The sequence below is a fragment of the Branchiostoma floridae genome, chromosome 14 (assembly GCF_000003815.2).
Source record: "Branchiostoma floridae strain S238N-H82 chromosome 14, Bfl_VNyyK, whole genome shotgun sequence".
NCBI lineage: Eukaryota > Metazoa > Chordata > Leptocardii > Amphioxiformes > Branchiostomatidae > Branchiostoma > Branchiostoma floridae.
The window spans coordinates 18620546-18644149 of record NC_049992.1 but is presented as its reverse complement, the minus strand read 5'-3'; the positions used below and the strand labels follow the sequence as shown (position 1 = coordinate 18644149).

Here is a 23604-nt window from a genome sequence, read left to right as displayed (position 1 = left end):
TTCTTGTTGTGTCACGCGGAAAATCTACACGTTGAACCGCAGACGACGTACAGATTCGCTGACCTTGTAAACCTATCAAGTTATGATGTGGGTCAAACGTGCTCCAACTACAAATCGAGCTAATTCGCGGGTCAGAAGTTACCGAACTTGCAAAGGGGCGGGAAGCTAAAGAGATCCGTCCACGTTGAGGGAGGGGGAAATGTTCCCATGATCAGGGATCAAGCTACACTTAAGGTAAGGCTTCCGTATGTTGTTTTTCTAATAGCAGTAGGAAACGTAGCTCGGTCGACGAGCTCTACACACACGGCAGCAATGCAATGTGGCAGATGTTCTGCATGAGTTTTAGATCTAGAAATAGGTCGATGTTCGAAACTCACTGAGCCCGGACAGGGTAGCCTTTCAGGCGGAAGTACGTTCGCCTGTCTGGTAAATTTTGAGATTTGGCGATTTTGTTTACCGATCAAGAAATGCAGCATAGGGTCGTCGACAGTTTGATTCTTTGAGTGCGAACGGAAGAACATTCTAATGCAAAGTGCAGACTGCAAAAATTGTATGATAGTTTGCTGTAGTGTTTGGAGAGGGAAAGAATCGTTGAAGTTAACCCACTCTTAACAAAAATAGAATAATTTACGTGTACGTACGACGTATACGTACTTACTAATGATATCAAGTCTACGTTTAAGAACTACAACTACTATCTATGTGACGTACAGGGGATACATATGTAGGGTGGGAGGGAAGAATTCGTGTACTGTTGACCTGGTTGAGTAACGTCAACCGTAGAGACGCCTCAGGGCAAGTTACGATCAGAGCATTCAGGCGATGTGCGGGTCAAAACATTCACCTTAGCGAAAGTAATATCATGAGATGTTGTGTTTTCAATTGTTTACTAGTCCGAAAGGTTGTGTTATCCTCGTCACTGGCAGCAGACACTCTGTGGTGTTCGATTACATTAGGTAGCAAGCGGCAGGACAGAGATTGAGGGGTTGGTCACCATGATATACAAATATGGAAGTGTTTGATTAAAGATAAACTCTAAGAGCAGTAGCTAGTTAGGCTAGACCATATGTAAAGCAAATGTCTTGTATTTGCCTGCAAATGTTATCCTTTTGTTATGTTTTTTTTTTCTATTCAACGCATACAGATGGCAGACGGTGGCAGTGATAAAGGTGAGAAACCGCGGCCCATCTTACACTGCGGAATATGCTTGGAGCCCTTCAACAACCCAAAGGCACTAGCCTGCCTCCACACATTTTGTCAGGAATGCCTGGTGAACCTGGTCGGCAAGAGGTCGTTTCTTACCTGCCCCACTTGTCGGACTTCGGTCAGCCTGCCACCGAAGGGAGTCCAAGGTCTTCCCGATAACTTCTGGTTATCGGAGTTGTCCACGTCTCCCACTAGACGGTCCAGTACGCTGTACTGGGAACACCTGAATAAAGGATCATCAAAGGGTGCTAATGGTGCAGAGAGGGACTCGGGCATTTCGGAGACTGACAGTACTAGTCCTACTGGAGCATTGATGGAGAATGACCTTCAACCAGTAGGGACAAGGTCAAAGACAAAGACAAAAACGAAGCTCCCACCAATCTGCGGGAAGAACGTTCACAGTGACGAGGACGTTCGGTTCTTCTGCGAGCAATGCGAGGAAACTGTTTGCGAAGGATGCTTGAAGAAGCACGCTGGTCACTCCGTCTGTAACATGGAGGAGGCGGAAGAGATGAGGACTTGCGAGATGCAGTCTCTCCTCGGGATGCTGACGTCACAGGTCAATGACCTGAACGTGGGAACCAAGAAGCTTCGGGACCACCAGAAACAGCTTCAGCAGGAGAGGGGACGGGTGGAGAGTCAGATCAGGCGTACCGCTGGGCAGTGGTGGGACGCGGTGAAGCTATGCGAGGAAGAGCTGTTAAAAGAGCTGGAGAGGGCGTACGAGAGGTTACGAGGACCCATAGCGGACCAACAGGAAAGAGCAGAGGGAGTCTCTATGGAGATTGCTGCAATCCTTGGTCAGTCAAGAGGTAAATTGAACAGAGCCGGAGTCATAGAAAAGCTGACGACCGTGCGCAAGCTTGGTGAAGCTCATGACAAAGTACTAGACGTGGTAAATGAAACGAAAAATTTTGCAGCACAACGTATCAAATTTTCCCCGAGTATCATTCCAGGAGGTCTTGGACAGATCGTGGTAGAAAGCAAAGACGTTTCCGACGATAAGGCAGATAAGAAGGTGACCAAATCAGGAAAGAGAGACGCGTCTGGTCCAAGAATCGAACAAGAGCTACTAGCAACATCACCTAAGACCGTGCCGTCACCGACCCTCCCGCTAGAAGAATCTGACTTGGAAGAAAAACTCCTCGTTCGCGCAAAAGTCACAACGATTGGCGGAAGCGAGTCTTCAGGAGGCCGTATCGACGAACCAACCGGCGTGGCAGTTTCCGACGACGGCTTCATCTTCGTCTCTGATTGGTCCAAACAGAGAGTGCGTGTCTATGACGAAGAAGGCAGGTTCCAGAGAAACATCCTTGTTGAGGAGAAGAGTAGCATAGTCAGGCCGGGTAGAATGGCTTTCGACTCTTCCAAAAGACAACTCTACGTCCAGTGTACCAGTTCTTCAGCGGCAGTTGGCGCCAAGAAAACAGTTAAGGTGAGGAGTAAGGATAAATATTCTCATTAACACTACGCTTACTTTTACCACAACGCTTTGCTTTTTCTGTAAGAATATAGATGGTCACTAATGAACGTTTTACAGATTTAAAGACAAATCATCCGTCATTCCAACACCTCCGACCAGGACCTGCTTGAAGCTAATGAGAAGGCCGTGGCCTGGCTGCAGTACTGGCACGGAACGATATGATGATGATGATCCGAATCCATTGTTTAGTTTCTTTCGAAATTCTCGGAAAAAGGCGTCGTTGTGCATAAGTTTTGTTGGGATGCTCTCTTGATGATGAATAAAATCTTTGCCCTTTGGGGGGACCAATATGTCATAATAGGGGTCTAGGGTCTATAGTAACCCTTGGCCTCTACATTACGAGGGGGGTAGTTATATCACGGAGGTATCTTTGATATGGTAGAGAGTTGGGCCTTCTCTAGTACATGTACATGTATCTATCAAAACCTCCCCCAGGCCTTCATGGAGAACGGCAACCACCTGTTCGACATCAGCTCGGGCCTGCACTGTCCGCACGACCTGGCCGTGTGTCCGAAGACAGGACGAGTGGTCATCCTGGACACCGAGCTGCGGATCCTGCTGACCGTCAGCTCCTCGGGCAGGCGTGTCCGGTCCTTCAGCTGTTACCGTGACGTCACCGCCCCGCCCCCGGTGTGCATGAACTCCGTCGCCGTTGACGGGAACGGTGACATTGTCCTCGCTGATTGGTGGTACAACAACGTCAAGGTATAGATTTGCATATCATTATAAAAAGACGTAGGACTAGGGGAAATGTTGCATTTTCGGTTACTCGACTAACCCTATCAAAAACCTATCCTAGTCTTTTTTAGGTCGACCGCTGACATTGATCATTTCAATTAAACATCCGTGTGATGAAAACGTCATAGAATAGTTTTCCAACATCTTCTCCCAAGAGAATCAGAACCTACAGACGCTATTTTGTTTCTGGATCGTTATCGAAAATGCAACACTTTTCCTGGGCCTTCGTTACTGGTATCAAACATCATTAAGACAACTAAATTCTGAAAATATCCAAGCAGATCCTAAGATCGTATCAAAAGCTGCCAGGGGATTGAAGCCGGCCTAGCCTAGTGGCAGCTTTTGATACTATCTTACGCTACCGTATGATCTGCTTGGAGATTGAATTCTAGATATCCTACACAGCTGCGCATCACCCGTGGCCTATGTATTATACCTTGCTGGATATGTTCTGCTAAACTGGGCTGAGGTTTCCACTTCTTTCCAGATATTAGCCAATCAGAGAATTTCCTAAATATTTTCTTTGGTTACAGTTGATTCTCTGATTGGCTGATCAGAATATTCTGACAATTGATATTCTGATAACGTTAGGATATTTCCCATGTGCTACCTTTGTACGTGTAGATCTTGAAGCCATCGGGAGAAGTGCAGCTGACGTTCGGCACCCCCGGCTGGGAGGAGGGACAGCTGAACCGGCCGGCAGGGGTCTGCGTGGAGCCGTCGGGAAACGTCGTGGTGGCGGACGGCAAGAACGGGCGGGTCCAGCGGTTCGACCCCGCGGGAGGGCGCGGGGAGGTGCTGCTCCACGGGCTGCAGGCGCCCAGCTGCGTGGCGTGCGCGCGGGACGGCAGAGTCGTGGTGCTGGACGAGGGCAAGAAGGTCGTGCTGCTTGTTGAGTATCATGACAAGTAGCCATCGATTGTAATCTTCAAGCAGATCCTACGGTACCAGAAGATAGTATCAAAGTTGGCTAAGAAGTGTACCCGGCCAAGGGAGTCAGACGAGCACCTGTCGCAAACACACTCCGGCTTCACTCCTCTGGCAGCTGTTGACATCATCTTATGCTACCGTAGGATCTACTTGGAGATTAATCAAATGAGGAGTTTCACGGCCTGGAAACCAAGACCAGACCGGTACACGGTACCGATTTCTGGGACAGAAAGGCGATGATGCTTGTTGTAGAGTACTTCCAGAGGTATCACAGAAAGAATATAGGTGATACATGTATTGATATGGACATTTGTGTTCGATACACATTGTATAGAAGGAGAATTAAAATTTTTCCATTTGAGAGATTTTTGCACAATGATGCATCAATAGCACTTGTGTAAAAAATCTCCAGACATTTACAGCTTAAGGGCTTAGACATTATCATGATAGTAATAAGTTCATCAACAACAAAGACCTACAATGGTTAACACTATACCTATATATCATAGATAGATTTTATCACAGACTCATTTGTGTATTTACAACAATGTATTTGTTACCACCTTGTTAACAAAGTTGCTCCATCTTGAAAAATAAACCTACCCTAGCTAGCAGATCTATGTTTTCCTTTCAACAAAATAAATAGAGCACCGTGTATATTACAAGCATATAGCAGTTGAACAATCATTTGAACCAAGACTAAATGTAACACAGCTTTGGCTACTTCTATGTATGCACATTGTATGATTTAGCGCTGGAAAATTTTCTGCTCCTATACAATGTATTGGTAGGCAGGATTTCTTATTTCATGTCTGTAAAGCAGATATATCACTGGATGTTGGTGATGAACTATGGTGTCAACTTTGCGCTATTTTGCCAATTTTCCCTTGCCATCACAGAAGCACAGATATGAGCAGGTTATTGGAAATCGCAGCAATGTTAATGAATCTTATAAAATGTAAAAGTGTTAAAATGGATCAAAAAGAGACTGTCTTGCATTTACAAATTAATGTTCACTTCTGATGCTTGGCACTATCAAAAACATATTAAACCCTCTTGGCAAAGATACCAAGCACGGAAAAAAGATCAGTGAAATGATTTATTGAAGAAATCTACTAAATGCGGCATAAGTAATATCAGAAGTATGCATGCACACTTCAGATATCCGGGTGGTCAGGATTATTGTTTCCTAAATAGGACCGTTTAATGTGGCAGTCTTAGAATACCTAGTGGAATCATTGTCCAATCAGTGACACAAGAAGTTTGTGTAAGTATCACTTTGTTGTAAGTGATTGGTCATTAAAAGTCTTCATTCACAAACAGTTTACTTGTCTGTAAAAGTGCGATCCAGTCTGTTGTACCAAAAATGTGATAAAAGAACGATCCTCACACCCGCCTAGCCGTGAGTCTGTACAGCTTGTTAGGCATCGTCACCAGTCCTAACCGTATTCCCGTCTGCCTCTTACTGCGAACACTCTCCATCCCCCCATAAACGATCACATCCCCCCTCCCCATCACGACAGAGTGAAGGCTCGTCTCTTCTGGCGCGAAGAATCCTTCGTTGTTCGGCATCTCAAGCCACCGTACTCTCCCCGTGGTTTGCGCGGCGCTGACGTCCAACACGTACATGTGCATCCCCATGCACGTCTGGCAGTCCCGCGGTACATCAGCGCATCTGAAGCGGTGGAGTGGGGACTTAATCTTCCTGTCGTTGCAGCTTGACACATCGCGATGACCTACCTCCTCTCTGTCAACGTTGTATCCATCTTCCACTCGACGGACAGGCCTTGTTGCAGGCTGGAAGGGAGATGTAATGTCTTTCTCACTTCCACTGGTCATTGGTTTTGTTTCTTCAAGACATGCTGCACTAAGACCCTGGCCTCTAGGGACAACTCTTTGACCGTTTGAAACAAAATCGCTACCGCTTGCTATAGACCCATCGCTACTATTGGTAGCCCTAAACATTGCAAGTGAGCCCATATTTCTACCTAACTCTGCTCTTTCACTATTAGCTCGCGATGTGGATGGTACCGTTGGGTCTCCAAATGACGTTCCTGCATGCGATTGTAGGCTGTCCATTTTTGGTTGCTTGGAGGCACTGCCGTTGGGAAGGTTCGGTCTCTTTCCCTCGGAAATGTTCCCCGAAGACCCTCCCCATGCACCTCTTGGCTCATCCTTGTCACTTGCATCACGAGGAGTGAAACGTAACCTTTGTTGTTGATGACCGCTTGTGCTAGGCTGCACTGGAAGACTACGCGATGCACCGTCATGTTCTGTAACATCCCTTGCTTCACGCGGGCCAAATCTTAACCTTTGCTCCTGCTGCCCGCTTGTGCTAGGCTGTGGAGAAAGAGTGCGTACCGGCCGAGCGAACGATCCCCGTACACCGTTTTCACACCGTCGTTCTTCCCTCCCGTTGCTTCCATGTGGACACTGGCTGGGGTCGAAGCTGGGTGGTAGACGGCGTAGAGTTTGCAGGGACGGGTGTCGGTGGGTCTCGAGGCGTAGCGGGGAGGGCTTGTTGTGTAGGCTGGACATGTTAGACATATTGGGATCCTGGCTGAGGAACACCACGTAATTACCAACCTGTGGATGGACAGAAAATACAACTTGGTTGAGGTAGCTTGATACCACAAACAATGTGCACTAACATCAGGAAAATCAACAAGGGTTAGAGTAGCCTCTTTTGCAGACTTCTAGGAGAAGTGATGTTTCCAATGGTTTTATTTTTTCGGTTTTCGTGGTGATGACCACCTCAGCGTGAACTCAAAACCACCCTGAAAAATTTAATCATTCTTGTCTTCTATCACCTAATTCCTTGTCTAAACAGTGGTAAACACTACAAATGTACATGTGCATACTTTATTTTGTACAGTATCATGATGTGTTGGAGGTGCCTGGATATCACAAACAACTGCAAAACGTCATTTTCTCCTCACCACAAATTTACATCCCCACGAACTTAAATGCATTAATATTACAGTAATTTCTTTTTAGGGGGAGGGGGGCAGCACTGCCTTTTAAAACGCCAGAGGTTCAACTTTAAGGGATACATGAGATGCATGACGTGTGGAAAGTACGAACCTTACAGCCGGGATGACACCAGATGTGTGGTGCAGCCAGGTTCTCATTGTCCACCCCCAGCTGGGTCCATGTCCATGGTGTCGTGTCTAGCCTCAACATCCAGGCATCACTGAAGTTCTGGGACAAATTAAACAAGGCTTTGTCATTGATAAACCGGTGCAATGGCCGAGTGGGTACAGTATTCGCCTTGCATTCGGTAGGTCATGAGTTCGATCCCCGGCCGAGTCATACCAAAGACTTTAAAAATGGTACATGCTGCTTTCTCTGCTTAGCACTCAGCACTAATGAGGAAGAGTATGGAAGTTAAACACACATCACTACCAACGGACCAGCCCCCTGCTGTAGTGGCTTGCACATGTGTGGCCCAAGGGCAACAGAAATGGAGATGGGCGCCACCCCTACGCATCTGTTACTGATGTACGGGCAACTTTAACTTTTAACTTTGTCATTGATACATCAATGTATCTTTAAGTATTATGTTTTACCCAAAGGAGAAAACAGATAGTTTTTGCTGGTGCTTTTTCTTTCTTCCTCAGAGCAGAAAAGGTTTACAGAAAAGGCTAGGCTGTCTACCTGTGCTAGCTATCATGTCAGGCTACTCAGATACTGTGGCCCCATTCATACCCCCAATTCTTTTTTTAACTTGCACACACTACGTTGGGGCAAGCCTACTGGACAGGTATAGCATTGTTTGCGAGTAGCTTGACACAAGGCTAGAGGGAAAACGTTCTGCATTTTCAGGGCTCGAAATACTTTTTACTGCATTCCTGCACTGGTGCAGGTAATCTTGAAAATTACCTGCACCAGACAAGTTTTACCTGCACCACTCTGAATTTAGGAAATATGGATCATACTAAAATTGTTGAGGAACCATTGCTATTTTTTTCTTTTATACTTAATAGGTGGTAATAGTCAATGCAGCTAATAACAATCCACATACACCGACATCATACTTCATAGGACATAATATGTATAAAACCCAGTACATGGCCCAGTGCAGGTTAGGTGCAGGTAGAGTCTGGTAGACACCAGAAATACCTGCACAGCTCCAATTTTACCTGCACTAACCTGCATATGCAGGTGGTATTTCGAGCCCTGATTTTGCAAAAAATGTTGCTTTTCTTGTTAACATATCTGTCTAGTTCGTTGGTTGGTTGTTTGTGGCAAGACCAAGCCTCAAAATTGGTCTGTTTGTTTAAAAACACTTATCATACACTTAGTAACTCATGTCAATTAAAATAATCAAAACCACAGGAAAACAGGGCTGAAATATAAATCTCACATCTGAAGTCTCATTCTAAGTGATGAAAAAGAGTGAATACCGAAGAGAGACAGAAAAATCCTTACAGTCTGAACAGCAAATGTTAAGACAGTGTCACATGATACAGGAAGTGATATCATAGAGGAAGTGATGTCATACAGGAAATGATGTAAGCTCTACCTGATTGGCTCCTCCACATCCACCAATGATCAGGATGGTCTGGTCATCCAAAACTACCTGTCAAAAACAAACAAAACACAGTACAGTACATCTATATAACAAGATCAGCCGAGTGATTTTGAATAGTATAACCAGAAGTGTACATATTGGCTGGCTTTTAAAACAAGTTTCTTATGGAATGGAACTAAAATGTGTGTCAATTGCAACCTTGAAGGAACCTTTGAACTATAATTTAGAGGTTCATCCCTACTCTTCCCTAAAGGCTGGCAACCTAGGGTTTATATTTTCAAAATCTCCTCATTGTGGAAGGGTCAAGACCCTCCCCCTTCCAAACCATCCGGCGCCCAAATTGCTACCTAGCCATAACATTGCACTGAAATAAAATCATGGCTAGAACCCTGGGTACAGTCCTTTCACAGGACAATGCTGCATCCAATAAAACATTTTAAAAGATTCCATCTTAGGCTATGTTTTACCCTTCCCCTACTTGCAAAAGATCACACTGATCCATACAAAAAAACAAAAATGTTCCTGAGAAATTATGCTTTCAAGAGGAGTTACTGAATAAACATAAACAGCAAACAAAACAGTTGTACTAGGGTTAGTCATTAATAATAGTTAACATTTAGTTGGGAAACCTTGGCTGTTAAGTGTTAATAAATCCAAAGGAATAGATAAATAAACAAATACACAGTCCAATGTACCTGTGTGTGTCCAAACCTAGGAAGAGGAGGGGTTCCCTGGACCTGCTGCATGGTCCACTCCATGGTCTGTAGGTTCAGCACCCAAACATCGTTGGACCTGCACAGGACACACAACAGGCATGCTTAGGCATGAGAAGTTAAAAAAAGGTAAAATGTAGAAGAAATCAGATGTCAAAGCAGGCTTTTCGCCAGGCATGCGTCAACGCGTCAACTGGACGCACTTTTCTTAGAATAACAAGAAATTTGATGCCCCTGGACCAGGGCTCTAGCCAGCTCGATTTTTTTTTCCGTCAGCCAATTCCCATTGTTGCCAAAACACTATTCCAGGAGTTAGAGAGACTGGACTGAAACCTTGAAAAACGGGTTTTAATGAGATTATCGTATGCAAAAGGACACCAACACACATTGTCAACAATCATAACAATAGCAAAACAAACAGTGTGTGGCTTTTACGGCCGTGGACAGCGTCCCCAGGCCACCTGTAACTTCCACCAAGGAGCTTTTATCAGACTTTTGTCTGTCAAGGTTGACGGATTGGTTTCAAAATTTTTCCTTCACTCGCAGCAAATTTCCGTCAGTTGACGGAAAAACGGACGCTGGCTAGAGCCCTGCCCTGGACGCCCTTACACTGGGGAGAAAATCCTTGACAAGCATGAAATTCTGGTTGACCATGGATGCTACCAGGAACCAGGTGGTTCTACTGTGACCTCTGTAACAGTATTTTTGCCACTTGGGAAACCTTAGAATGCACTATTTTAACTTAAAATCACCAAAAACTCTGCACCATGGAAGGCGGATGCCCCAGGACCCCCCTACAATACTAGTAGTCACTTACGGCGACTCACCAATAAGTTTGGACTCCCTATTATAAAATCCTAGCTAAAAGCCTGTGTCAAAGTTTGATGCTGGTAGATGGTTTGCCTTCAGCTGATCACCAGATTCACCCTAATCGCCTAATGAAATTTCGAATCCCTAAAAAAATTAAGATAAGTTTAATTGGCTTAAGCCCTTAAAACAACAATCAAGTGGCTTTTTGTTTCTTTGTATTGCATACCCGGTAAACCACCTCACCACCATACACGCCATTGTTTGTTTGTTTGTTTGTACTGAAGAGTACAAGCAGTATATGCGGACAGATTTATTTGATGCACTCACACTGGGACGAACCCCAACTCTTTCTGTTAAGTGTGGTGGAATCTTCCAAATGCTTCAGGTGTGGCTCTGAACTCAAATATAGGACATCCACTTAACATTCTATCTGAGGAACGACCATAACAAAAGCTGGGTACTTATCCATTAAGCTTGAGTGAAGTGAGGGAAGTCATGCAAAGCTCCTTTTCCAAAGACACAACATCAGTAGCATGTTGGGGAACAAAGGAGACCTGACAAGATGTTGTAAAAGCCCATCACACCTCCTACTCACCTCCTCTGTAGACTGAGGGACCCCCCTATCATCACCATTCTGTCTCCTATAACACTGGCTCCATGGCCAGCTACAGGAGGGGGGAGGGTGATGTGACCACATTGTTCCATCTAAGGTAAGACCCCCCCCCTAACCCCATCATACCCCCTACTCACCTCCTCTGTAGACTGAGGGACCCCCCTATCACCACCATCCTGTCTCCTATAACACTGGCTCCATGGCCAGCTACAGGAGGGGGGGAGGGTGACGTGACCACATTGTTCCATCTATTGTCTGTTGGTGTGTAGAGGTGAATCTCATCAAAGTACCTGTGGTAAAAAACACAAGTAAAACACATACAGTAGTGTACAGTAAGCTTGGAAGTTCATCTGTGCTGGTACAATATAGATGTCATTTTGGATTAAAGTTTAATTGCCTTTTTTTTAATTAGTCTTACTCAAATTTTCCACTGTCCATCTCTTAAAGTCTTTGTCAAGGAATGAACAATCCACTGCTTTTGCGATGTCACTATATGCAGATAGCACACGTAACTCGGTGAGCAGTGGATCATAAGTTGCAGAAAAAATGAAGTCATCTACATCTGGACTTTACAACAATCCCTCAATAGAGGCAGGGAAAGCCATAGACTTTCTGTAAATTATGATCCACATGTTCTATCTGCATAAATTGATGTCATAAAACTATTAAAAGCAGTTGTGAATTTCTCATTCCTTGACAAAGACTGGAGTTGGACAGTCAAAAATTTTGGTGACTCCAGCCCAGCTTTTTCTGTAAACCCAAAAGTCCTACCTCTCTGGCTGGTGGTAGGGGTAGGGACTTGGTCTGGCACACCCTCCGAACAGGACCAGGCAGCGCTTGTACCGGAGCAGTGAGGCCCAAGCCTTGGGAGAGGGGTATGAACCTGGGGTAGGGTTCAAAGGGCAAAGGTCAGAGGTTACCCAGTGTGACGGAGTCACTGTAATAGTTTTAGGCATGCCCAGGGCTAACTGCGCATGAGCAGAGAGGAGGAGTTTAGGAGACGAAAGTTCGGCAGTGTGAAGTCCTGCTATGTAGATTTAGAGGTTTCATGGATTAAAAGAGCAATATCGGAACAACAGCGTCGGTCTATCTTGTGACAAGTGGTGTCGAGAAGTGGGATAAAATTCACGGAAGGTCTACGACCGGTAAGTGAGACCCTTAGCCTACGGAACTTCCCGAACGGAACTTTTCATGTAGTAGAGGCGAACGAGAGTGGCCATTAGCCAAGCCGTGAGTAGAAAGTTTGGAAGGCTGTCCGACTGGCCAAGATGTTGATGTATCCTACTGCTGAGGAAGGGAAGGGCAAAGACTTTCAACCATACTTTCAGTGATGCCTTCTTAATTGGATGCATATGGAACCAATTCGTATGGCAACAAACATCTTCTTTGTGTGTGCATGATATCAAGCAAGCGGAATAGAACGTCACCCCAGACGGGCCAAAACAAATCAGTAAACTGTAGAACGTCACCCCCTGACGGGCCAAAACAAATCAGTAAACTGTAGAGCGTCAACAACAAAAAAAAAAAAAAGGAAGATGGAAGGATATATCGAGGCAGGTTCGAAACTAGGCCTGAAGGAGGAGGCTTTGCAAACGTATGTGCAGCAGGCACTGGAGAGGGAGGAGAGAGCCAAGGAAAGAGAAATGCAAAAGTTGAAGTTAGAAGCCGAAGAGAGAGAGAAGGAACGGCAGGTAGAGATGGAGAAACTGCAGTTAGAAGCTGGAAAGATGAAGTTAGAAGCTGAGAAGCTGAAGTTAGAAGCTGAAGAGAAAGAGAAGGAACGGCAGGTAGAGATGGAGAAACTGCAGTTAGAAGCTGGAAAGATGAAGTTAGAAGCTGAGAAGCTGAAGTTAGAAGCTGAAGAGAAAGAGAAGGAACGGCAGGTAGAGATGGAGAAACTGCAGTTAGAAGCTGGAAAGATGAAGTTAGAAGCTGAAGAGAAAGAGAAGGAACGGCAGGTAAAGATGGAGAAACTGCAGTTAGAAGCTGGAAAGATGAAGTTAGAAGCTGAGAAGCTGAAGTTAGAAGCTGAAGAGAAAGAGAAGGAACGGCAGGTAGAGATGGAGAAACTGCAGTTAGAAGCTGAGAAGCTGAAGCTAGAAGCTGAAGAGAAAGAGAAGGAACGGGAGGTAGAGATAGAGAAGCTGAAGTTACAAGCTGTTGAAAAAGAGAAGGAAAGGCAGGAGAAGGAAGCGGAACGGCGACATCAGCTGGAGATGAGACAGCTGGGGCCGGAGAGGGGTGTAGCCGCAGAAACGGAAAGTGTTCGGGCGAAGATACCCAAGCTTCCAGCCTTCGAGGATGGCAAGGACGACCTCGATGCCTTTCTACAGAGGTCAGGAGGTTCGCAACCTCCAACGGCTGGAAGGAGACAACATGGGCCTCCACCTTAAGTGCTTTGCTCAACGGAACGGCACTGGAAGTATATTCTCGGCTTAGCGATGATGACGCCCGGGATTATGAAAAGGTGAAGGAGGCACTTATGAAGCGCTACAATCTTACGGAAGACGGATTCCGGGCCAAGTTCCGTCACAACCAACCAGAAAAAGGGGAGAGTCCGGGACAGTTTCTGGTGCGACTGACCAAGTACGTTGACCGATGGGTAGATTTGTCCAAGACAACCAGGGACTATGAGTCCCTCCGGGACATGTTCGTCAGGGAACAATTCATGGAGGCATGTCCCACGGACTTGGCCACTCACCTACGAGAGCGAGCCCCGCAGTCCATGAAAGAGATGGCAGAGATGGCTCAGCACTTTCTGGAGGCTCATAGGCAACCAGGGTGGACACGGTGGAATTTCAAAATCCCGGAGATGCCCGCATTGTCAAGAAGTGCTACAACTGCAACAGCCCGGAGCACTTGGCCAGGGCCTGCCCGCAAGTGAGACAACCAATGGAGCCGTCCCAGGGGACCTCATTATACGCCAACAACGGAAAAGTGACAGGGTACGAGTATGAAGGGGAAGTCGAGGGAACACCCGTGACTATGTTGTTAGACACGGGAAGTACGCAGACATTTGTCCACAATGACTTGGTCCACCCTATGAAGATCATGCCAGATGCTCAGGGCGGGATAAAGTGCATCCATGGGGATATACAAAACTATCCGACCGCAAAAGTCGCTATCAAGGTGGGGAATACAACCTATGCGGTAAAGGCCAAAGTGAGCCAAAACCTGCCAAGACCTGTCATCCTCGGACGTGACATCCCGAACCTGGCCAGGCTGGTACAGACAGCTCCAATGCATAAGTTTGGTCAGGGACCCACATCCGCAGGAGACGGGAGGATAGCCTCCACCAATAACGGACCAGCATTCGGTTGCCATGGTGACGGAGGAGGTCGTGTTGATTACAGACGGGACGGAGACTACGACAGGAGCCGAGGATTCAGATCGAGCGAGTACAGCTACAGTGGTCGTGGCAAATCGTATAGAGGGAGCCAGCGTAGCTTTGGCCCAGGGTATCGTGACGTTCACAACCATGGAGGCGGCTGGGGGCCCGGGAGCAGGAAACGATATGGCCCGCCTGTCCGCACTAACTACCGCCTGATCGTGAAGAACTTGTCCAGTCGCTGTAGCTGGCAGGACTTGAAGGATTACGTGCGGGAAGCTGGAGAAGTCACCTTTGCTGATGTGCACAGGAATGAGGGGATTGTGGAATTTGCCACCTACCGTGACATGGAGAATGCCTGGCGTAAGCTTGATGGGACTGAAATCTATGGTTGTAAGATCAAACTGGTGGAGTCTCACCCGGCATGAAGCACTACCGATATGGTGAATCAGCAAAGAAAAGGACTGATGAATATGGACTTGAGAATTGTAACTGCATGGAAAAAGGACTGACGAATACGGACACTAGAGTAGCCTTGCCTGTTAAAATAAGGAAAAGAAAAGGGTAGTTCTGAGTTATTAGACATTTAACTTTGTTATTAGATATTCTAGGTCGCCGACGTTTCGAACGGACACTTGGACTTTAGTTTGATGGCAGTAGTTTGGTAATAGTAGTAATTTGTTTTGTTAATCTCTGTAAAATGCATGCCTACAGGACTCACACTGCAACATAGGATGTTTCTTGGAGTAGTGATGACTGTAACGAGTGTATCAATCAAAGAAACGGGGGCAGATGTGACGGAGTCACTGTAATAGTTTTAGGCATGCCCAGGGCTAACTGCGCATGAGCAGAGAGGAGGGGTTCAGGAGACGGAGAGGTTGGCAGTGTGGAGTCCTGCTATGTACATTTAGAGGTTTCATACATTAAAAGAGCAACATCGGAACAACAGCGTCGGTCTATCTTGTGACACATAGGATGTCCTTGTTTGGGCATCCTTTCACAATTACTTCTAAAATATGTATAGTATAGCTGTATGTATGTGAGTCTGTGTTTTGGGTGGGACTATATACGTTTTTGTACTGATTCAAATGCTGTTTTTCTTTAATTTAAAGAAATGAATGACCTTGGTTTAGCTTCACATCTGACCTTGAAATGTCAGTACCTACCAGAGGCCAGCGGTCTCACCCATTCCTCACTGGCAAGGTCAAACCTCCAGAGGTCATTGAAACAAGTGTTGGGATTGGCCACGGAGCTTCCGCCAAACACGTACATGGCCTGGTCGTCGTCAAAGTAACAGGCGCTGTGGGAGATGCGCGGCGCGGGCTGCGGTTGGTGGGAGGGTCCGCGGATGGTCTGCCATTGGATGGCTCCCTCACCGATGGAGGTGATGAAGGATTGGTAGTGCTGCTTGCTCACACCTGGAGGGATGACATTTTTAGGTATAGCAAAGTGAATTCCACCATTTCTGTCATTTGCACAAAGTTTATGAGCCTTCCCGAAGTCGGGACACATCTACACGTGCGCGGAAGCTGTCGGGGACCCCTGCTAAGCTATCGGGGACCCCTGCTAAGCTATCGTACGAATGGTCCGGACCTTTCGGGAGAAATTTTCCCGATATATTTATGGCAATATTACACTTCCATCTAGACGCTGAAAAAAAGCTGTCGGCAAGAGTTGGCGAGAGGTTGTTGGCTCACTGTGTCTAGATCGTGCCTAAGTTATTCTAGTTTGGTCATGTATTGATAGGGTAGTATGGCCTCTGGGCACAAAACCCTGCACCACAAGCTTAGCAAGACCCCAGGTAACAAATATAGTTCAAAACCCACCTTTGATGAGCCTCCGCCAGAGTTTACAGACCAGCGCGGCAGTCTTATACTGCCCGTACGGAGACAGGAACAGGAGGATCCTCTCTAGAACCTCCTCGGGAAGCTCATTCACCGAGAAGCCGCTGCAGGCGGCACTGTCGTCCATTTTCAGTCTCAATTCTACAATCTTGCCATCGGCGCAAAACTTAGGAAAAAGAGGGAGGGGCGTACGAAGCCGGGCTATCACCGCTGCAAAAATATAGGCTACAAAATCGCCTATGAAGCACGTGCGCAATTCTCCTCTTCTGCTATAAGGAGAAACTTCTGTCTGAGAGAGAAAAATAACTGTGACGCAACAATACTTGTCTTTTTCACCTCATAAAATGGGATAAAATAGGACGCACTGGCGACGAAACTATCTTTTCACATCTCACCGCAAAGCATAGCGGGAGATGGAAGTATACATTTCGTGATAGGGGTGTTATCGGAAATTCTAAAATCACTTTAACGCAATTAATTGAAAGAAAGTCCATTTGGATCACAACGTAAATAGAATTATGATTCCATTTACATGACATAAGTACTTATAGAGAATATACTTAGCTTGTAACGGGATGATTTACATTTGATGTTGATACCGCTTTTCGAATGAACGATTCCGATTTGCAAACAAACAAAAATGGCGGCCAAATCGTGATATTTTTCCCCTCGGTTCTGAAAAATGTCTGCCACGGTCACGTCGCTGGTTTCTCCGGGCGCCCTGATCAGCCCCGAGTGGCACAAGACGCCGGAGGGACGGGAGTACCTCGCCGGGATACTCAGGAGAAACAGACGGCGGATTTTCGGTGAGGAACCTTAGTTTAGGGGGAGGGGGGCATTGGCAACTTTGGGCGTCACTCAAGTTATTTGTTTGTTTATTCAGACTCCAGAGATTCGATCTTGTTCAATAAACATATTGCAGTGAATAATTATGGCACGTTAACGCAAATATACAAAAGTAACGGTCTCCTCTGTCAGCACTGGAACACCAGTGCTGAAGTGGTCGTCAGCACTGGAAGTCCAGTGCTGAGCCGGCGTCAGCACTGGAAATCCAGTGCTGAGGCAGCTTCAGCACTGGAAGCCCTCCTGTCAGCACTGGAAACCGAGTGCTGAGACTACAATCAGCACTGGATTTCCAGTGCTGGGAAAGGTACACCAATAAATTGTAACTGTATAATAAAAAGTATAATCCACTCGCACCGGGAAGACGACCCCTACTCTTTTCGTTATGCATGGTCGCATGGTGGGTTCTTTAATTAACGTACTCGAGGTGTGGCAAGAGAGACAACTGACTGAAAAAACAAACCACCTGTTACTCAGCACCAAGAGGCCACTTCTAGCGTAATAATAGACGTAATCGAGGACAACAACAATATTAATGTGGCTCGATCTCCCCAAACGCGGGACCTCCATTTAACGTCCTATCTGAGGGACGCCCCTAACTGAAGATTCATGTAGGTTTATATTTTTCACCTGAGTGAGGTGAGGAAAGTTGTGTAAAATAAAGTGCCTTTCCCAAGGGCACAAGACCTGTGATATGGTAGGTTTCAAACCCAGGACCTCTTGGGCCTGAGCCCAAAGCACTGCCAATTACGCCAAACGATATTCTTGGTAATGCTGGTACTAGTAATTAATCTTGGTAATTAATATTAATATTTTCTAAGCATTATTAAAAAGTGATAATAATTACACACATTGTGACATTTACATGTCTAGTTTCACGACTTCATCTCCGACTACAGCAGATACATAGCTATAAAACTTTGCAATTGGCTCTCGAAATCCTGGACGTTGTGACATTTACACTTATACGTACAACTTCATGACTACAACAGATACATGACTATAAAACTTTACAATTGGCTCTCAAAATCCTGGACGTTGTTACATTTACAATTACATGTGTAGCTTCATGACTAGAAGTAGTAGTAGTAGTCCACTGTGTCCTGCTGTTGCAGTGGTCTGGACACCCTGCAGCTGCATTCAGTCTTTCTTCAGCTCTTTCCACTTCATCCTTCCACTTCATGACTACATTAATATAAATAATATTAACTCTCCTGATTCCTGTTTCCCCAGGTCTGTTGGAGCGCCCCAGTCTGTCACCCCAGCAGGAACCAGAGATGGTCTCCTACAAGATCTACCTGGCAGGGAAGTCTGGTGTGGGCAAGACGGCAACGGTCGCCAAGCTGGCCGGGATAGAGGTCCCACCTACACACCAGGAGGTCAGAGCAACTTAAGTATAGTAAAATCTGTACTGTATTAAGACAGACACAGGCACTTTTTAACAGGGTCCTCCCCAGAATTTTTAGTATAGTGGAGGGGCAAATATAACCCAAACCAATTGCAACACGCTGCACGTTCATGAAAATGGGTTCTTTTTGCAATGACAGAGGGTGTCAAATACTACAAGACAGTAGTATAATATATTATAGTGATTCCTTTGTTCTGATGTGGCAAAACGACTATTGTTTTGATCATTGCCCATTCACAAGTTTTTGCAGACAATGCCAACTAGAAAAGTGGATTTTCATTAATGTTAGCAAAACTAATCAAGAAAATAGGGAAGAAACACACTAAATTTCAAAAGTAGTATAGTGGAGCTGGGCTAGGAGTATAGTGGAGGGCCTCCATTATTCGATCCTCTGGGGAGGACTCTTTTAGTCAGGCATGCACCCATCAGCAATTCAGCACCATCTTTTGGACATGCTGTCCTAACAATAATAAGAAGTTGGGTGCACTGGACACCCTTTTCAATGTACACTGGGGAGCAGATCCTCTGACAAGCATAAAATTCTGATTTACCAGGGATGCTACAACTACTAGGTCATTTGTGGTCACAGTCTTCAAGCGGTGTAGGCTTGGGCCCCCTAGCAGCTTGTTTTTGATGTGTTTAGTTTCAGACTTTGAAAGGGAATAACTCAAGAAGGGGTTAAAAATCATCATAATTTTTGGTATAATTTGACACGAAAAAGGCCCGAAAAAGACAAGCGACTCTGGGCCCCTCATTGCATTTTTTTTCCGATACTACAGCATTCAATTGTGCCTTTGATCTGATGTCCAATAATGAGATTGTGTCCCCAGACACCAGGTATCCAGACAACTACCACTACTACTACTACAGTAACTACTACTACATGTACTACTACTAGTACTACTACTACTACTACTACTACTACTACATGTACTACTATTTTGTGCCTTTGATCTGATGTCTAACAATGTGCATGATTCTCTCGGCAGACACCAGGTATCCAGACAACTACCAATACTACTACTACTACTACTACTACTACTACTACTACTACTACTACTACTACTTACTACATGTACTACTACTTTGTGCCTTTGATCTGATGTCCAATAATGTGCATGATTCTCTCCACAGACACCAGGTATCCAGACAACTACCAATACTACTACTACTACTACTACTACTACTACTACTACTACTACTACTTACTCATGTACTACTATTTTGTGCCTTTGATCTGATGTCCAACAATGTGCATGATTCTCTCGGCAGACACCAGGTATCCAGACCACAGTGCTGTACTGGCCAGCCAAGCTGGTACAGAGGGAGAAGGTCATCATGTTCAAACTGCACTTCTGGGACGCAGGCGAGCAGGCACTCAAGAAGTTTGACCACATCTTACCTGTGAGCACTGTTTTTTTTTTTCTATTTGGTTTTGGATAGACAAGGTTTGTAAGTTAAAACAGTGCATTCTAAGGTATCCAAAGAGGCAAAAAACTGTTACAGATGTCACAGTAGAAGACTGTGACCACAGATGACCTGGTAGCATCCCTGGTCAATCAGAATTTCATGCTTGTCAGAGGATTTTCTCCCCAGTATAGGGCGTCCAGGGGTATCAAATTTCTTGTTATTCTAAGAAAAGTTCGTCCAGATGACGCGTTGACGCATGCCTGGCTAAAAGCCTGCACTGCACTCAAGTTAGTAACTTATATTAACAGTGCCACATACACAATACTGACAGTAAAGGTAGTCTTTTCTTTAACCTCCCTAACTGAAGTCAGGTACCCATTTTTACACCTGGGTGAAGTGAGGAAGGTCGCGTAAAGTGCCTTTCCTAAGGGCACAATGTTGGTAGCAAGGCGATTATGGAACTCGGGACCTCTAGATTCGAGCCAAACGCTCTACCAGTTACGCCACGCACAAAGCAAGAATTCCATATGATGCCATTGATCATGATGTTGTCCCCTTGGCAGAGGCCTCACTCCAGCTTTTGGTATAAAATGCATACTTGACTTATACTATATATGTTATAGAAGACAGTAAAGAAGAGGGATGGGCTCTGCCTTCCAACACCTTGCCCTAGAGAATAAACACAGTGGATAACAACCCACTGCCCCTATGGCTTCAAAAAAAACTATGGGGCCACATGTACCTTTACGTGTTTTGTACCTTTTGCTACCTTAACTTTATGCTTTTTTCAAGAAATCTTTACACTCATTTATGCTTGAACAATATGTACTAGTCAGGCTTTTAGCTAGGATTTTATTATATAGGGAGTCCAAATTTATTGGTGATTCGCGGTAAGTGACTATTGTAGGGGGATCCGGGGGCATCCACCTTCCATGGTGCAGAATGATTTTAAGTTAAATAACTTCTAAGGTATCCTAAGAGGTAAAAATACTGTTACAGAGGTCATAGTAGAAGACTGTGACCACAGATGACCTGGTAGCATCCCTGGTCAATCAGAATTTCATGCCTGTCAGAGGATTTTTGCCGGGGCGCCGCAGGCGCCCGGCTTTGTCCCCGGTTTAATGGTTCGTCCTTGGATGGGTCTGCTATGGTCGCAAAATGTACCGTGCGTTTTTACGACAATTCTCAGCCCTTCTCAGCCCTTCAAATAAACGCAATGTACCGTGCGTTTTTACGACAATTCTCAGCCCTTCTTAGCCCTTCAAATAAACGTTGTAAGAATACTGTTTATCCATGACCTCTACTCGTACAGAAAACATTGCAGCGCTCATTAGCAAAGTCTAGGAAAGGAAAATGTTTCTTGATTTGCAGTAAAACACTGGTCATGTAACATTTGAGGAGTTGTCGTTAAATCGCACGGTTCATTTTGCGATAGCGTTGACGGGTCCGGGTATTTAGCGGAATAACCCGGAATAACCCGGAATAACCCGGAATAACCTTAATAAAGGATGAAAGCTACCGAAATACAGTGTGCTTTGATAAGTTAAGATCGCAGAATGCAATATTTTGGCATAAAATAATGTATATATGGCCATGGGAACAAGAAATATTACGGTTATTCCGGGTTATTCCGGGTCATTTCGGGTTATTCCGGTAAATACCCTCACGGGCGTTGACGGTGCGGAGGAGGTGAGATTTTTATCGTACAGAAATTGGTACAGTTTGTAAAGTTATCTTTCTGGAATTCGGATGTATTAAAATATAACATTACATTCTAAGGCGTAGTGTCATGTGAGTAAAATGAGCACGACATTTGACGAAAGATTTTGTGGAGGGTATACAGTCAAGTTTATTGTGCAACGATTGGAACAGTTTACGTGCGGGTGGGAGGGGGGCGTGCGTCTATATATGCAGCTGCAGGAGGTCCTGCAGGACATTTTCGATCGTAAGAGTAACGTACAATTTGAAAAGATAGTGATCATGAATTCGGACACATTGAAACATATTTCCAAGGAACGGTATATAGTTTTTTTAGTAAAACCAGTGTGTGGGGATTGACGAGAATTTAGATAGTTTAATGGTGCACTGTGCTTGAGCCGATGCGAGGCATTATGCAGGGCATTTTTGATTGTAAAAATATCGTACAAGTTGAAAAGATGGATCGGATTCTAATACATTAAAACATACATTTCCAAAGAATAGTAGAAAACAACGGATTGTAGCTAACTGTTAAACAATCAGCAAAGCAGTTGGCAAGATGTCACACCTGAACTTTTGTAGATTTTTGCTTTTTGTTGGTACTAGTAAGATGTTATGTGATCAAGACAATATTTTCTTTCTGTTTCAGTGACGCCTTAGACTGTTCTCTGCTATATATACAAGTGACACAGTAATATACAGAAACTTACAGCTAGCAAAAGTCTGTACTCAATAAGATTTTACACAGTACACATTTATACTTCTTCTGCTGAAATCTACGCATTACATTTTGCATCCAACCAAAGAGGTTTGAAAGAGAGTCCTTGATCCAACCAAATTAGACCTTGAGACCTATTAACAGATCATTGATCACTGTGCATTTTGCACATACCAGACTCAATCGTGCCACTGAGCACTGCATTTTGCACACACCAGACCAATTGTGCCACTGAGCACTGTGCATTTTGCACACACCAGACCTATCGTGCCATTGAGCACTGTGCATTTTGCACACACCAGACCTATCGTGCCATTGAGCACTGTGCATTTTGCACACACCAGACCAATCGTGCCATTGAGCACTGTGCATTTTGCACACACCAGACCAATCGTGCCATTGAGCACTGTGCATTTTGCACACACCAGACTCAATCGTGCCACTGAGCACTGTGCATTGTGCAAATAAAGTCAAGCAAAGAACACATATATTGTGAACAATGTGTGAATCTATTTTATCGGGAAAATACCACCAAGGTGACATCATTTTCAGTGGAGATAATAGAGGCAAACAATGCACTGCAAATGCTTTAATGGCAGTTGTTAACCACAGTACTTGCAGACAAGCAATTACCTGGACAAGTACAGACCTTGATGGTGTACTTTTTCAAGGAGATGCACTATACACCTACATAAAACCATCACTAAGATCTGGTGTGGAGTTCCTCTCCGTTGATGATATTCCAGACTATTTGCAACTTTACAACAATACTGTACGTGTATCAATAAAAGAGTCTTACACTGGAGACATATTTGCCACAGAAGCAGTCTATCCTTATTACACCTTAAAGAAAGCCCTAGAAGCAGCATTTGCTGAATCCAACACTTGTCTTTTCATAACAGCACATGGAATAACTGGTTCAACAGTAGCATTGTTGCACGCTGATAACAAGTATTTTGTTTATGACTCACATGCCAGAAGTCCCATAACAGCATTGCCAGATAGCCATGGCACTTCTACTTTAAGCATGCACAGTTCAAACAGCAATCTAGTTTCATTCTTGCAACAACTTAACTGGAACACAACATGCAATTTTGAGGTTGTCCCAGTACAAGCAGAAAATGTTTTCTTATCAGTTGAACCTACTGGTATACACATTATCAATCTGACTAGCAATGTTTCTTCTATGATTGAGTCAGAAAACTGCTTTCAAGTTCAACAACAACACACATACACCTTGGTTAAACCAGAGTTTGTATCTACGAAAGAGAACCTACAACAACCAAACACAGCATTTCCAATTCATTGAATAAGCACTTAGCTTACGA

The 23604-nt window shown here is 44.9% G+C and overlaps 3 protein-coding genes across 3 annotated transcripts in view; 2 read left to right on the top strand and 1 right to left on the bottom strand.

The window, feature by feature from the left end:
• Positions 1-853: 853 nt before the first annotated feature.
• On the top strand, positions 854-3427 carry LOC118429921 (tripartite motif-containing protein 3-like). Its single transcript, XM_035840549.1, has 2 exons — positions 854-2641; positions 3125-3427. The coding sequence occupies exons 1-2, from the start codon at positions 1115-1117 to the stop codon at positions 3398-3400; spliced, it is 1803 nt and encodes a 600-aa protein (XP_035696442.1). The 5' UTR covers positions 854-1114; the 3' UTR covers positions 3401-3427.
• A 2289-nt stretch (positions 3428-5716) lies between these two features.
• LOC118430577 (F-box only protein 42-like) lies at positions 5717-16625 on the bottom strand. The gene is made up of 8 exons (XM_035841534.1): positions 16182-16625; positions 15522-15773; positions 11799-11910; positions 11165-11317; positions 9587-9683; positions 8883-8939; positions 7442-7558; positions 5717-6943 (listed from the first exon to the last, which is right to left on the bottom strand). The coding sequence occupies exons 1-8, from the start codon at positions 16324-16326 to the stop codon at positions 5744-5746; spliced, it is 2133 nt and encodes a 710-aa protein (XP_035697427.1). The 5' UTR covers positions 16327-16625; the 3' UTR covers positions 5717-5743.
• A 195-nt stretch (positions 16626-16820) lies between these two features.
• Positions 16821-23604, top strand: part of LOC118431158 (ciliogenesis and planar polarity effector 2-like) — a 9694-nt gene continuing 2910 nt past the window's right edge. The window contains exons 1-3 of the mRNA XM_035842275.1: positions 16821-17005; positions 18276-18421; positions 19723-19854. Coding sequence (XP_035698168.1) covers positions 16882-17005; positions 18276-18421; positions 19723-19854 — 402 coding nt within the window. The 5' untranslated portion in view covers positions 16821-16881. The remainder of the gene's footprint in view (positions 17006-18275; positions 18422-19722; positions 19855-23604) is intronic.